Raw genomic sequence first — 16,628 nt, forward strand, 5'->3', positions numbered from 1 at the left:
CCACCCCCACTCCGGCCTATCACCCTTACCTTAACCTCTTTCCACCTATCACATTTCCAACGCCCCTCCCCCAAGTTCCTCCTCCCTACCTTTTATCTTAGCCTGCTTGGCACACTCTCCTCATTCCTGAAGAAGGATTTATGCCCGAAACGTCGATTCCCCTGCTCCTTGGATGCTGCCAGACCTGCTGCGCTTTTCCAGCAACACATTTTCAGCTCTGATCTGCAGTCCTCACTTTCTCCTCCATTAAACCCCTCAATGCCAACTTTGGATCCTTTAATGTTCACATCTGGGCCTTTGATCTCATTCTCCAGATCAACATCAGGGGCATCCACGTAGAGTCATAGAGTTGTTCAGCACTGAAACAGACCCTTTAGTCCAACTCACCCATGACAACCTAAATTATTCTAAATGAATATCCTAAATTAATTTGATCCCATTTGCCAGCATTTGGCCCATATCTCTCTAAACCCTTCCTATTCATATACCCACCCAGATGCCTTTTAAATGTTGTAAGTGTACCAGCCTCCACCATCTACTCTGGCAGCTCATTCCATAAACATACCACCCTCTGCATGTAAATATTGCCCCTAGGTCCCTTTTATTATCTTGTCCCTCTCACCTTAAACCTGTGCTGTCTAGTTTTGAACTTCCCTAAACTGGGACAAAGACTTTGACTATTCACCCTAGCCACACCCCTCATGATTTTATAAATATATATAAGGTCACCCCTCAACCTCTGATACTTCAGGGAAAATAGCCCCAGTCTATTTAGCCTTTCCCTATCACTCAAACCCTCCAACTCCAACAACATCCTTGTCAATCTTTTTTGCATACTTTCATGTTTAACAATATCTTTCCATTGGAACAGAGACCAGAACTGAAAGCAGCTTTCCAAAATTGGTCTACAGCTGCAAGATAACATCCCAACTCCTATACTCAATGCACTGACCAATAAAGACAAGTGTACCCAAAGCCGCCTTCACAAACATGTCGACCTGTGACTCCAACTTCAACAAACCATGAACCTCGGACTCTTTTTTTGGTAATATTCCCCAGGACCCTATGTTAAGTGTATATGTCCTGCCTGGATTTGTCTTGCCAAAATGTAACCCCTCACATTTATCTAAATTAAACTCTCTCTGTAACTTCTCGGCCCATCTGATCAAGGTCCTGTTGTTCTCTGAGATAACCTTACTTACTGTCCATTGCACCACCAGTTTTGGTGTCATCTGCAAGCTGACTAACCATTCCTCCTATATTCACATCAAAATAATTTATATAACTGATTAAAAGCAATGGACCCAGCACTGATCCTTGTGGCAAACCATTGGCCGCAGGCCTCCAGTCTGAAAAGCAACCCTCCACCGTCACCTTCTATCTCCTACTTTCAAGCAAATTTTGTATCAAAATGTCTAGTTCTCCCTGTATTCCATGTGATCTAACCATGTTGACCAATCTAACATGCAGAACCTTGTTGCATGCCTTGCTAAAGTCCATATAGACACCATCCACCTTCATCAATCTTCTTTGTCATTTCTTTAAAAACACTCAATCAAGTTTGTGAGGCATGATTTCCCATGCACAAAGTCATGTTGACTATCCCTAATCAGTCCTTGTCTTTCCAAGTACATGCAGATTATTTCCCTCAGAATCCTCTCCAACAACACAACTACCGCTGACATCAAGCTCACTAGTCTCTTGTTTGCTTACTTTTCCTTACATCTTTCTGAAATAATGGCACGACTTTAATCACCCTCCAGTTTTCTGACACCATGTCCTTGCTATCAATGATATAAGTATCTCAGCAAGGGGCCCAGCAATCACTTCCCTAACTTCCCACAAAGTTCCCAGATACAGCTGATCCTGTCCCAAGGATTTATCCACCTTTATGTATTTTAAGATATCAAGCACCTCCTCCTCTGTATAATGGACACTTTTCTGGATATCACTGTTTATTTCTCCAAATTCTCGAGCTTTCATATTCTTCTCAACAGTAAATACTGATATGAAATATTTATTTAGTATCTTATCCACAAAGAGTCACCGTACCTACCGTCCCTATACTGCTCCCAAACAATATTGGCTGGTGACCAGGTATTCCCTACCTTATTCTCCAAATGTGAGTGGTACTGTCTTGAAAAAGTCAAGTGTCCGTGGACCTCTGCCTCAGCAGGACAACTTAGACTTGTCGGAGAAAGTGAGGTCTGCAGATGCTGGAGATCAGAGCTGGAAATGTGTTGCTGGAAAAGTGCAGCAGGTCAGGCAGCATCCAGGGAACAGGAGAATCGACGTTTCGGGCATAAACCCTTCTTCAGGACTTAGACTTGTCCCCAGGGCGGTCCTTCTGTCAAGGGTTTGGGGTCCTGCAACCTCATTTGACCTCTGGTGTGAGCTGGGAATAAAGAACAGACTGTAGCACTGACAAACACAGAAGCAAACAGGACAAACAGATAAGACAATACAGGAGAAACACAAGACAGACAAACAAAACAGCAGGGCTCCTGTCAATTACCCCTGTTCACAGGATCTCCCAGAACAAGAAATTTGAATGGCGGTCTTTCCTGCTGTCTTGTCAGCCACCTCCATTGTAGGTATCATGCGCTGTGGCAGAGCTAGCCACCAGGTCCAAATTTAGCATAATTTTCAAAAGACAAGTTTGCTTACCCTGTTGAGAGAAAGGACCTGACGACTACATCAAACTGTTGGAGAAGTTACCCAATTGAACAGAGACTAAGCAAACATGGAACAGGTGAAATTAGCAAGTTGTTTATTACAAGTAACATTGCTGGAAGAGAAATTGACGATGCTGACATAGAACTGACCGTCTGTACAGGGTAGACCAAGGGTTCTCTACCTCGAGCAGTGAGCACAGGCAGTTTTATAGGGGTACAATAATGTGGTGTGAATTGCAGTACAATCAAGAATAAAACATAATCAATGGGAGGACAATCAGCTGTCTGGTAGCAGCAATCAGTCTGTGATTGAGTTAGGAGATTCCAATCCTCTGTGAGAATAGGTGCCAATCTTTCTCATCCAGGCATCAATGGGCTTCCATTGTGGTTAGTTCGCAAGCGAGGTACCTTGGTGCCTTTCAGTCTGAACATTCTTTGTGGAGTTCCATTATGTGTAAGGAGTGAGGCTGCCCTTAGGGCTTTGGAGCAGTTGTGCTTATTGACGGCTAGTAAGTCTACTGTCTTCCGCCACCTCCAAACAGACCCCACCACCAGGAATATATTTCCCTCCCCACCCCTTTCCGCCTTCCGCAAAGACCGTTCCCTCCGTGACTACCTGGTCAGGTCCACGCCCCCCTACAACCCACCCTCCCATCCTGGCACTTTCCCCTGCCACCGCAGGAACTGTAAAACCTGCACCCACACCTCCTCCCTCACCTCTATCCAAGGCCCTAAAGGAACCTTCCACATCCATCAAAGTTTTACTTGCACATCCACTAATATCATTTATTGTATCTGTTGCTCCCGATGCGGTCTCCTCCACATTGGGGAGACTGGACGCCTCCTAGCAGAGCGCTTTAGGGAACATCTCCGAGACAACCGCACCAATCAACCACACCGCCCCGTGGCCCAACATTTCAACTCCCCCTCCCACTCTGCCGAGGACATGGAGGTCCTGGGCCTCCTTCACCGCCGCTCCCTCACCACCAGACGCCTGGAGGAAGAACGCCTCATCTTTCGCCTCGGAACACTTCAACCCCAGGGCATCAATGTGGACTTCAACAGTTTCCTCATTTCCCCTTCCCCCACCTCACCCTAGTTCCAAACTTCCAGTTCAGCACTGTCCCCATGACTTGTCTGGACTTGTCCTACCTGCCTATCTCCTTTTCCACCTATCCGCTCCACCCTCTCCTCCCTGACCTATCACCTTCATCCCCTCCCCCACTCTCCCATTGTACTCTATGCTACTTTCTCCCCACCCCCACCCTCCTCTAGCTTATCTCTCCACGCTTCAGGCTCACTGCCTTTATTCCTGATGAAGGGCATTTGCCCGAAACGTCGATTTCGAAGCTCCTTGGATGCTGCCTGAACTGCTGTGCTCTTCCAGCACCACTAATCCAAAACCTACAGTCAGGCTGTCTCAGGAAGTGTATTCCCCAGTCTGGAGTGGCTTGAGTCATCTCCTGTTTGCTGCCTAGTGCCTTTGTAAGCCTGTTTGGTCAAGGCTGAGGCACTCTGGGTAGTTTCTGTTGTGGCTTAGGCAGACATAGTTCCTTATGTTCTTTGTGGCCATGTTGTGGGTGGACAGGGAAGCGGATTTTCCTCCACAGTAACCTAACTCAATATACCTGTCATTGGCCACTATCCTTTATTACCTTTGCTTAAAAAAAAGTCTATCTCAGATTTAAAGTTTAAAACTGACCTACCATTTGTGTACGACAGTTCCAAATCTCTATCAGCCTTCATCTGCAGAAATGGTTCCTAACATCTCTGCTGAACAGTTTGGCTCCAATTTTAGACTATGCCCCCTAGTTCTAGAATCTCCTACCTGTAAAAATAGTTTATCTTTATCTACCTGTGTTTTCTGTTAATATCTTGAAAATTTGAATCAGCTGACCCCTTAACCTTCCAAATTCTCAAGAAAAGAGGGCTAGTTTACGTCTTCTGTCCACAAAGCTTAACCTCTGAAGTTCAAGTATCATTCTTGTAATCCTATGATGTACTGCAGTTTGTACAATTGCAGCATAATTTCTCCATTCTTATAATTCAGTCATCTAGACATAAATGTCAACATTCCAGTAGCTTTTTGATTATTTTCTGCACGTATTTGTGGCATTTTAAAGATCCAGGTACCTGAACCCCCAAATTTCTTTGGACATCCACTGGATATAAGTTCATACCATCTAGAAAGTACCTTGAGCTATCCTTCTTCAGTCCAAAATGAATAATCTCATTCTTGCTTACATTGAAATCTGTCTGCCGTGATTTTGCCCATTTACCTTGTTTATCAATATCCTTTTTGTAGTTTTATGTTATCACCTAAACTATCTACAAAGCCACCTAACTTTGTGTCATCAGCAAATTTGAAGATATGACTTTCTATGCCATTATCCAAGTCATTAATAAATAACATAAATAACTGAAGCCCAGATCTTTATGGGATACCACTAGTCACATCTTGCCAGTTTGATAATTGGCAATTATTCCAACTTCCTGGTGCCTGCCACTCAACCAATTTATTAACCATGTCAGTAATTTACCCTCAATTCCACAGGCTTCCATCTTAGCTAAATCTCTTATATTGGACTTTTTCTGGAACTCCCTTTGAACAGTATCCATAAATATTCTTGTGTTCTTTGCTTTAGTTATCTCTTCAAAAAAAAATAGAGGTTGATCAGGCATGACTTACCTACCATTAGTCTATACTGGTTCTCCCTGATTAGCTGAAACTTTTCAAGGTGTTCAGTTATCCAATCCTTGATAATGGACTCCAATAATTTTCCCACCACAGATGTCTGTAATTCCTAGTTTTCCTTTTTCACCTTTCTTAAAAAGCCAGGTGACAAGTGCAGTTTTCCAATCCAGAGGGAGAACTCCTGCATCTGGGAAAGATTTTGATTAGGCCACCTACCACACACTTCTCTACCTCCTTTAATACCCTTGGATGGAAGCAATTAGATCCTAAGGATTCATCTCCCTTTAGTTCCATTAATTTCCTCACTGTCAATGTTTCACTTATGTTCATTTTGATAGTCCCTGTCCCTGGTCTGCTATTAATTTCCTCAGGGCTTCCAGCAAGCTGTCCTCCTTTTCTACCTTAAATACTAAGGCAGTGTAACCTGACTCCACTTTCCAACAGTGATTGATAATATCCCGAATTTCAGCCTCTAGTGGGTCAACATGGCTCTTGACCACCCACTTTATGTTATGAGAAATCTTTTTATTCTTAGCTTTGATGTTCCTTGCAAGTTTCTTTTCATATGATCCCTTTCAGTAGCTTGTATAAAGCTGCTTTATGGCCCTTTGCTGGTCTCAATATCTTTCCCATTATGTAAATTCTATGCTGTTCTTTCCATCTTTGTCAGCCTTTTCATTTTATGCTGTCTCTTATCACTTTAGTTCTTCATGGCTGTTTTTTTCCTGTGAATTGGAACTTGTCCCTCTCAACAATTACAAAAAAATGAGGATGTTGTTGATAATTTCTTTATTTGGGGACTATTCAGTAAATTGACATTTTTATTAAAGGGTCCTTCAAGGGAGTTAAATTTATCATTTAAAATCTCAGTTAATAAGGTTTAGTTGTAATAGTTTTGATTTCAGATGCCATCATAACTGCAGACTTTTTTTGTATCCAATAGATAGCGTCGAATGTGAATTGAAATTCCCTCAACCCTACTGGTACTGGGACACAGTACTGAAAATCTGTGTTTTTATCTTTGCCTTTGTTATCCCGGTTCTCATCATCTCAGCATGCTACAGTCTGATGATTCTACGTTTAAAGAGTGTGAGGCTGCTATCTGGTTCCAGAGAGAAAGACAGAAACCTGCGTCGAATCACACGTATGGTCCTCATTGTTGTAGCAGTTTTCATCATCTGTTGGACTCCCATTCACATTTTTGTATTAGTCAAAGCTTTGACAGATGTGCCTGAAACTACAGTAGTATCTGCCTGCTATTATTTCTCAGTAGCTCTTGGCTATACCAATAGCAGCCTTAATCCCATTCTCTATGCTTTTCTGGATGAAAATTTTAAAAGGTGCTTCAAAGATTTTTGCTGTTCCTCAGGGATGAAGCTCGAATTGCAGACCAGCAGCAGAGTAAGGAACACCACACACAATGCATTGTTCCGCAATAGTGTCGGGAATGCAAACCGGGAAGTATGACTAGCAGTGGAAATGTCATCTCTGGCACCCCAAGCAAGAGATGACTTTCAGGATTTAGGTGTGACTCAAATTACTTCTGAACTTTAATTCTTCTTTGGATGAAGAAAATGAGGTCTATTTAGCATTATAATACATGCACTGATTTGGCCTTTGATATTTACTCAACAGAGCAACTGATCAGTATGCATGGGAAAATGAGTTTCATTTTAGTATTCTTTGGCACAAAATAACATATTTAGCATCTAAGCTAGATAATTAGCATTGATTCTGAATTAGTGCTGCATTTACATTCCCATTTCAATGGGCGATTGAGTATGGCAAATTAACGTGGCAGACTATGCTACTTTGGATACATTGGTTATATAATTCCAAAGTTTACTTTCTAAAAGTGCTCTCATTGTAAAATAGCAACAACCAACTGACACTCTGCAAACTGAAACAATTTCAAATATGTTGTGAAAATCTTAAAATCAGATTAAAAGAAGCTTTCTACAGTCAATCATACACAAAATTATAGGTGTCATAAAATGTGCTGTTACCAACTTATCAATGCTTTTACATAAAAGATGTTGAGTATTTCAATTATATAAAATAAATACAAATTGAAAGTACTGCGTCCAATAACAGTAAGTGGAATGTCATTTTAGAAAAAATAGTTCTACTTGCAAACCAAGACCAAAATGCTTTTGTTTGTAAAACAAATTTGCATACTAAAGTTTTAAGAGCAAAAGACTTTTATCGTGAGCTGCGGTTAGGATGTAAAATTTCATTTAACAAACATATCGCTCAAAGACAAGTCTGAATGTAAATGACTATATTCCAGAACTGAGACTGAGGCAATGAAGTGGGGTTTGGAAGAGGCAATTAAGTCTAAATCAAGAAGCCAAAAGTCCTTAATCTGACAAGCGATGTGCAATAGAAAGGTTAAATAAAATGCAACAGAAAGCTTACTGGAATCAATTTTACAACAGTACACTCATGACAAAGATCTTCACTTGCCAATCAGAAAGGAAATCACAAATTTTTGACTATTGCATAAATTATGTCCACGGAAATATTTATCTTTATTAAAATGTTATTAATTGCTGTTTTAAAATGTGACTGTGAATTTAAAGAAAAATTAGAACGTGTAAATGTTTTATCTTTGCTACTGACATATTGTAAGATGTTTACATATTGACATATTTCTATTGTAATTGAAGAAAAATAATCAAATTGTGCTACGTAACCTCACTCACCGAGTTCTTGTTGGCAATTTTCTGGTGCTCAGAACAGTACCTGTGCTGCATTTAAAATTGTCAGATTATTTTGCCCTGGTGTTGCACACTGTTCACTATTTTGATGTATGTAAATATTTTCAGAAATGTAGTCAGTCATGTATTGGAATTGGTGTTGTCTTGATTTTGAATATGTTTGTGAAATTGATATTAAATAAAAAGAGAGTTTGGAATAACTTGTAGCTTTTTTCCTGAAATACATTTTCTTGATACTTAATTTGAATGTGAAGAACCACACAATGTTTATTTTACTAGAGATGGAGAAATTTTTTTTTTTAACAATCAAAATTTCAAGTTCTTAAAGGTTTCTTATTCTCACTAACTTTCCTTGGGAAAAGTAAAACTAAATTGATCAGTCTATCATATAAATTATTTGCAGCCAATTGCAGTATTGAGGGCTTACACTTAAAACCAAATAAAATGCTTATTTTTGTCATCTCAGTGAATTAGTCAACACTTCCTCACACAAGTAAAATAATACTCTGAAGCATCAATTTCTTCTAATTCTCCATGCTTCCAATCCCATGGCTGCATAGAGGAGGACTAATAGTGAGCATGATTCTAAATACTATTTAAGGCACTTTTATTTATATGAAGGAAGTGAACAATCCCTCCGCCCTGTGGCCGACCACTTCAACTCCCCCTCCCACTCCGCCAAGGACGTGTGAGTTCTCCTCCACCACCACCAAATTCAAGCCACTTGATGCCAAATGAAGAACGCCTCATGTTCTGTCTTGGGACCCTCCAACCACATGTCATCCATGTTGATTTCACCAGTTTCCTCATCTCCCCTACCCCCACCTTATCCCAGATCCAACCCTCCACTCAGCACTGTCCTCTTGAACTGTGCTATCTGTTCATCTTCCTTTCCACCTATCCGCTCCACCCTCGGCTCCGACTTATCACCATCACCTCCCACTTTCATCTACCTATCGCCTTCCAAGCTTCTTTCCTCAGCTCCATCCCTCCCATTCATCTCTCAACCCTCTTGGCCGACTTTCCTGATAAAGGGCTAATGCCGAACACATCGACTCTCCTGCTTCTCAGATGCTGCCTGACCTGCTGTCAGCGCCATACCTTTTGACCTTTATTTATATGCTGACCAGAGTGCATTTTAACCTCCTGTTGTGACAATTTGTATGTAAGATCAAATCTACAAGGAAATTAAGACATATTCAATATATTCCAAAAATATGGTAGATGAAGAAGAATTTTGACATAATTTCCGGTGTTCAAGTGGATCTGACATTTTTCGATCAGAATATAGATTACAGTACAAATGATTCCTGGTGATTAACATTAAACTTATTAAAATTTCCTGCAATAACCGAGCAGTTGGTGTTGTATCAAATTTTACAAAAACAAATTGAGGTCCCCAATTTTATTGTTCTGATCCCTGGACTATACGGAACTAATGGACGGTGGGCTGATGAAAGCATCTTCAGGGAGTAGTGAGAATGCCTGTCAGCGAGTCTGTTAAATCATTCATGGGTACTTAATGCTTCTGCAGGAAAAGACCTGTGCAACTATCAGACAAGAATAAGTTCATGGTCAACTATAATGGCAGTTACATTTGTATAGTTGGCCACATTCTGTATATGGACACGCAATCAATTTTCTGTATGCTGTTATCAGTGGAGCTACACTCCAGCATCATTAATTGCATTCACAAAATGAGCAATGAAGGAACAACATTGCAGCAAGATGATAGCAATATCTTCTCGGCTAATACCTTACTCATATTTTTCTTCCTAAACTTAATCATTAAAAACTTATGGAAAATATTTTACACACATTAGGACAGATGCATCAATCTTGATAGACATCCTGCTCAAAGAATTGGTTTGAATGTGTTTACTCAATTAGCAGTCTGTCTCCTTTTTCAATGTAGTAATTCAAAATGCCTCAACAATTTTAGAGCATGTGATGGTTAAATAAACTCTTACCACATGCTTTCATAAATACATTGTTCTCCTTTTGATGTAAACTGATGCAGTCACTGCATCATTATTGGCCACCTGATTTTAACTGAACCCAGTTGATTTTACTTAATGGAATCAGACCAGATTTTGACTACACCACCCAAGACTTGAATGCTTGTTCTGTATCTAAGAAGGTTTATTGCTTCTCTTTTACACCACCAATGAGAATACAAGAACGATGACTTACCCAAAGGAATTATTTTGTCACATACAATAAAATAAAACACGGTGGATGCTGGAGATCTGAAGAAACAGTAAGTCCTGTAAATACTCAAAAGGGTATTTCTAGATGGTCTAGCACCATTTGTTGAGTGAGAAACAAAGTGTACATTTTGACTCGAATGCAATTTTTTCTTGTCAATTTCAGCAGGAATTCTTGTTAAGGTTTCCATCATGAGGTTTTGCTAAAAATGTATTTACATTATGAAAGATGGGAAAATGTCATTTTGTTTCTAAGGAGATTGAAAACTTACATCTAGGCTGCTGAAGGAGGTAAATCTCTGGAAGTTGAAAAAACACAAACATTTTGTTTGGGAAAAAAGTTAATTCACAGTATATACAGTATTGTTTTAATGCAGAATTTAGAACTTTAAATATCACACAGCTTTGCTATAAAAGCTTAAAATGCTGCAGCATTGCTATTACAGAATGTAAAACTTGACGGAAATTTAAGAAAACTGAATTAAAGCAGCATTGTTTCAATGCAAGGATAAAAGTTTTAAAATAATTAGTTTTTATAACAGCAGAATCATCAAATATTTGAAATGAACAGAATAAAATTTAGATATTACAGAATTTAAGACTAGTCCGTGCAAATTCTATCTATTGCCATAATGCATTAGAATACATTGTGTTTTTAAGACAAATGTCTGTTCTAAGAAGGACTCAATAATTGTTCATTCTTCCATCAGAAATAGGAGATGAAGAAAAGCAATATGTGAAAAAAACAGATGTATCAGCTAAATGGTGTGTAGGCTTATTGGTGTTCAGCTTTGGACAAAATTAATTTTGGGACTGAGGAAGAAAAGGAATGTTTTGTTAACATTTCTATCCCAAACGCTATCGCCACCTTGCTGCACCTGTTTTCTATGCTTCACATCATTCCTTCCTTGTCTCAAGAATATCTATCTATTCATAGTAGTCACTATTTTTGAGTATTTTAAGAATATCTCTATGATACCAATGCCTTCCAGTGCATGAAATGTCGAAGTGGGGGAGAGCAGCAGCATTAAATATCTAAAATCGAAATGTGAGACTATTAGAACAGGGAGAAAGAAAATCTGAGACTTGGGGTTGAGCTGCAGAGCATTTTTGCTCTGGAAAGTGGATGTGACATTTAGACAAATAAAGAAGGGAGGAGCAGAGGAAAGGCAAATAAATGTCAGGAGCACAAGAATTTTGACAAATAAATAAGTGAAGCTCTATACTTTGCTCACTTTGGTGAAATCTGCTTATAACCTCATTTGTGGGAGAGGGAAAGAAGGGAATCTGGCCTGGGAAGAAAAGAAAAACACTCTATTTCTCCACACCAAGCACCAATGTCACCAATAAAATAGTGAGGAAAAGACACCGACCAACCCTGACTATTTAACACCCTCCTCCATCTCTTGGTAAATTCCTATCCTCATTGTATCCTGTCTCTTTCTCTAATTTTTTGTGTTAAATCCTTCATGGAGAAGACATTGCAGAAGTATCCATTGGGTCCTCTTCTCTACATTTATCAGCTTTGAAAAGGGGTCAGTGTGATCTGGAGAGGACAAAAAAACAAGAAAACGCAATGATTTTCAGAATTAGATAATCAAATCACCGAGGGAGGTGTTGAACCCCTTGTATGCAAGGGGACTTTGATGCCTTTCCAAGCAGAGGGTTTCTGACCTATGTGTCCTCATAAAGGATCACTTCAGAGCTCACATGTCCTGTGAGTATACCTTGTCAGTGGCTGTCAAAGACACACAAGGACTTGAAATAAAAATTCAAAGAATTAGCAGTACTCTTTTCTCAGGGTCACATCAGTACATAAGGCAGATCTCTGATGTTTTGTTTAGAGGGCAGAGAGTGCAAAGTTTCCAATGAATGGTAGATTCACACACAGCAAGCAGTGGGACTTTTTTCTCCATCATTGGATTCCCTCAGTTGTAGGGAACATCAATTGCATCCATATAACCATCTATATAATAAGGAGCCAGGAGATTGAGCAATAGAAAGGACTTCAACTCGAGTGTAGATGAGGCCAGTGCTTTTGGTGTAACCTACTTAGACACGAGCAAGGCTCTTAACAGGAACCCACATGGGAGACTTATAACAAAGGTCAGAAACTGATGGATCTAAGGAAACTCAGCAAATTGGATCCACAATTGGCTGAGTAGCAGGAGGAAGAGAGTGATGACTATGGGGTGTTGGGTAGGGTAATAAATAGTGAGGAGGATAACCTTAGACTATAAGAGAATATAGAAGGCTGATCAGAAGCAATTGGAATTGACTCCAGATCAGAATGAGATGATGCACTTGGACAGGGCAAACAAGGCAAGGGAATACATCAACAATACAGTCTTAGGAAGCACTGAGGATCAGAAGACATTAGTGTGCATGTACACTGGTCACTTAAGGTGTCAGGGTAGGTGGATAAAGTGGTTAAGAATGCATATATTTGCTTTTATTAGCCAAGGCATAGAGTTTAAGAGCAGGGAGATTATGCTGGAATTGTATAAAAGGTTTGCTAGGTCACAGCTAGAGTATGAAAAATGTGTTGCTGGAAAAGCGCAGCAGGTCAGGCAGCATCCAAGGAGCAGGAGAATCGAAGTTTCGGGCATAAGCCCTTCTTCAGGAATTCTGCGCTTTTCCAGCAACACATTTTCAGCTCTGATCTCCAGTGTTTGCAGTCCTCACTTTCTCACAGCTAGAGTATGTGGAATTCACATTTTAGGAGGGATGTAATAGAGGATGCAGAGGAGATTTGCAAGAATGTTGCATGAGCTGGACAGTTCAACTATGAAACTGATTGGCTAGATTGGGGTTGTTTTTCTTGGAGTAGAATGGATTGAGAGGAGACATGATTGAGACATTTAAAATTATGAGGGGCATGAATAGAGTAGATAGGAAGAAACTTTTCCCTTTGGTGGAGGGATCAATGACCAAGGAGACATCAATTTAAGGTAAGGGGCAAAACATTTCAAAGAGATATGAGGAAAATCATTTTTACTCAGTGGGTGGTATGAGTCTGAAACTCAATACCTGTGAGGGTAGTAGAGGCAGAAACCCTCACTAACATTTAAGAAGTATTTAGATTTATACTTGTAATGTCAACACATACAAGGCTATGGGCCAAATGTTGGAACATAGGATCAGAATAGTTAGGTGGTTGATTTTGATTGGTGCAGATTGGCCGAAGGGTCTTTTTCTGTGCTGTCAAACTCTATGACTCTATGACCATGACTCCCTCAACATTTAACTAGACTCTGACCACAGCCAATGTTTCCTGTATGTGTTTGAAACTATTTTGCAAGTTGCTGTGTTGCTTTCATTCTCCTGGTGCCATAGTTGTGATTTGTGAGAAGATTTGTAGCTCGGGTGCTCGTTGCTGTGGTTCTGTTTGCCGAGCTGGAAGTTTTTGTTGCAAACGTTTCGTCCCCTGTCTAGGTGACATCCTCAGTGCTTGGGAGCCTCCTGTAAAGCGCTTCTATGGTGTTTCCTCCAGCATTTATAGTGGCCTGTCCCTGCCGCTTCCGGTTGTCAGTTTCAGCTGTCCACTGTAGTGGCCGGTATATTGGGTCCAGGTCTATTGTTGACACATAAACCACAGCATAGTTGTGATTGCTAACAGGTCAGTCAGCTTAACCTCATAGAATATGAGTACCCTGATTAGATCTAGTAATCTGGTTCAATTAGGGAGCCCTGGCTGACAGATATAAGCAGGACTGTCAAATGTTCTGTTCACTCTGTATTCTGACTTTGAGGAAGCTGGGTCAGAATCAAGGAATGTAAATGATGGATTACTTGGTCATGGGATACCAGTCTCTGTAAAGTTATTTCAGTGGCAACCATTATTTGGGAAGCTTGACTGATTCAATCTTGCCATCAGAGACTGGGCCCAGTGTGTGGGCTCACAGCGCCAAAGACCCGGGTTCAATTCCCACCTCAGGCGACTGACTGTGTGGAGTTTGCACATTCTCCCTGTGTCTGTGTGGGTTTCCTTCAGGTGCTCTGGATTCCTCCCACAGTCCAAAAATGTGCAGGTTAGGTGAATTGGCCATGCTAAATTGCCTGTAGTGTTAGGTGAAGGGGTAAATGTAGAGGAATGGGTCTGGGTGGTTTGCGCTTCGGCGGGTTGGTGTGGACTTGTTGGGCCGAAGGTCCTGTTTCCACACTGTAAGTAATCTAAACAAAAATGACTAACAGGATATTCCAATGGAAGTGGACACCCTCACCAGTCAGACTGAGCTTGGGGAAGACCACTTGAGTGAAGACCACTTGAGTGAAGACAATTATGTACCCTCACTCAGGACATATCCTGAACAGACTCCAGATTGGCCCACAACAAAACCCCAAAACAAAGCCAAAGGATTAAAATTTTCTTCAGGATCTGGGCCGGCAAGTCATTGTAGTTGCTGGTGGTATGCAGACTCAAGACAACAAAAGAGTGCCAATAGATCTAAATTGAGTAAGAGAACACATAGGCCTTTAGCCAGGAGAGTCCACACCTTGGAAAGTCCACCTATATCTAGTTTGGAACAGTTAAATTACTTAGCAACATCCAAATCAGAATGAATCAAAATAAATATCTGGTTAAGTAGTCACTTGGTTCTAATGGAGATTGATTCCAGTGCAATTTTTTCAATGGTGACAGAGCCCATCTTTAACAAAGTTTGTTCTGGATTCCAACCCTTAAGTTTGCACAAGATCTTGACTGTACTGAGAACCTACCAAGATTAAGGGTACAACTTTGGTTTTGTTCTCTTAGAGAAGCAGCAGGTTATCACTGATTGTAATAAAAGGCTCATGCTCAAACTTGAGTGGGGGGGGGGGGGTTTATTGATTGAGAGAAATTCACATAGATTAGCACAACATTTTTGGTTTAGAAAATGGCTGGCTGTGTGAAGTCCAAATTAAATACCTGGCAGACTTTCAGGATGGTCTAGAGATTATCAAAGGCGACAAGGCCATCTTGACCATACAATAATTCCATGATTCTGCAAGGCCTGTGCATTGCCAGTTGCCAAATGGAAAAAAAGTAGAGGCAGAAATCAAAAAGCTGGAAAGTGAAGGAATCATCAAACAAGTCCAGATTGCAGAATGGGCAGCAAAATTGATACCAATTGTGAAGCCGGATGGATGGATTTGCCTTTGGGGTGATTTTAAACAAACAATAAACCACTTTTCATAGCTGTATAAATAGCTAAACCCTCACCTAGAGGAGTTATATGCAAATCTGGCAGAGGGACTGTCTTCACAACATTAGCCATGCGTACTTGCAATTGCGGTTAGATGAGAATCCCCAGATGTATCCTACAATGTATACCCATAAGGGTTTGTTCCAATATGCAAGAGTGCCATTTGGGGCATCATCAGCCTGTGCAATTTTTCAGTGGATGATGGGACACATTTTACAAGATCTATCCTAGGTTGCCATTTATTTGAATGGCATGCTAATAACACAGAAGACCAATAAGGAGCACTTAGATAACTTGGACATAGTCCTGAGTTGTTTCTCCCAGATGGGTGTGTGCCTTAGAAAGGAAAAATGTGTGTTACAGGCACTTTAAGTGACCTATCTGGGCTACAGAATTGACAAGACTGGGTTACATTGGAAGATTAAATGTAAGGCAATCGAAGGTGCCCCAGTTCCCACGTCTGTGCAGGAGCTTAGGGTCTTTCCATAGGCTGGAGAATTCTTATGGAAAGCTCATACATAACCAGGTCTCCATCCTGGTACGTTTAAGTGAATTCTTAAAAAAAGGGTGCTCAGCCTTGGAAACGGTTGCATAGCCAAGCTATAGTTTTCAGGGGGGTGAAGAAACAGCTACCATCTCTAAGGTGTTGGCACACCATGATTCCAAGTGAGATCTGATATTGACATGCAATACCTCCTCATACGGCGTAGGGGTAATGTTAGCTCATAAGTGGCGCAGTTGAGAGGATCGCTCAATGGCAATTAAATCCAGGAGTTTGGCCAATGCAAAGCATAATTAAGCCCAGATAGAGAAGGAAGGTTAGGTCGTTATGCTATAACACGCGTTTCGTAAATGAGAATTTGCTGTAATACATTTGATGAATTGGGGACACTGTTTCTAAAGCACAAACTTTTAAAACATGCGTTGGCTGTCATGTGATAACATTGCCAACACTTTAAGCGCTGTTTCTAAGTTTCTAATAGTTCTAAATTTTCTGGGCACACTTCCAGTCATAGCTAACAATATCAGACTTTGGGCACAGAAAGATCTGGTCCTGGCAAAACTAAAACAGCTGGTGGTGATGGGGGAAATGAAAGGGCTGTCTCAACCAGAATTGAAACCTTTTTGGACTGGAGAGGCCAGAT

At 40.6% G+C, this 16,628-nt stretch overlaps 1 protein-coding gene across 1 annotated transcript in view; it reads left to right on the forward strand.

Annotated features, from left to right (window-relative positions):
* Positions 1–8,284, forward strand: part of oprk1 (opioid receptor, kappa 1) — a 46,082-nt gene extending 37,798 nt beyond the window's left edge. Inside the window, exon 4 of the mRNA XM_043688326.2 lies at positions 6,314–8,284. Coding sequence (XP_043544261.2) covers positions 6,314–6,837 — 524 coding nt within the window. The 3' untranslated portion in view covers positions 6,838–8,284. The remainder of the gene's footprint in view (positions 1–6,313) is intronic.
* The last annotated feature ends 8,344 nt before the right edge of the window (positions 8,285–16,628 follow it).

Source organism: Chiloscyllium plagiosum, unplaced genomic scaffold, assembly GCF_037043375.1.
Source record: "Chiloscyllium plagiosum isolate Xiang-an unplaced genomic scaffold, Cpla_swu_hap1 HiC_scaffold_4, whole genome shotgun sequence".
NCBI classification, from domain to species: domain Eukaryota; kingdom Metazoa; phylum Chordata; class Chondrichthyes; order Orectolobiformes; family Hemiscylliidae; genus Chiloscyllium; species Chiloscyllium plagiosum.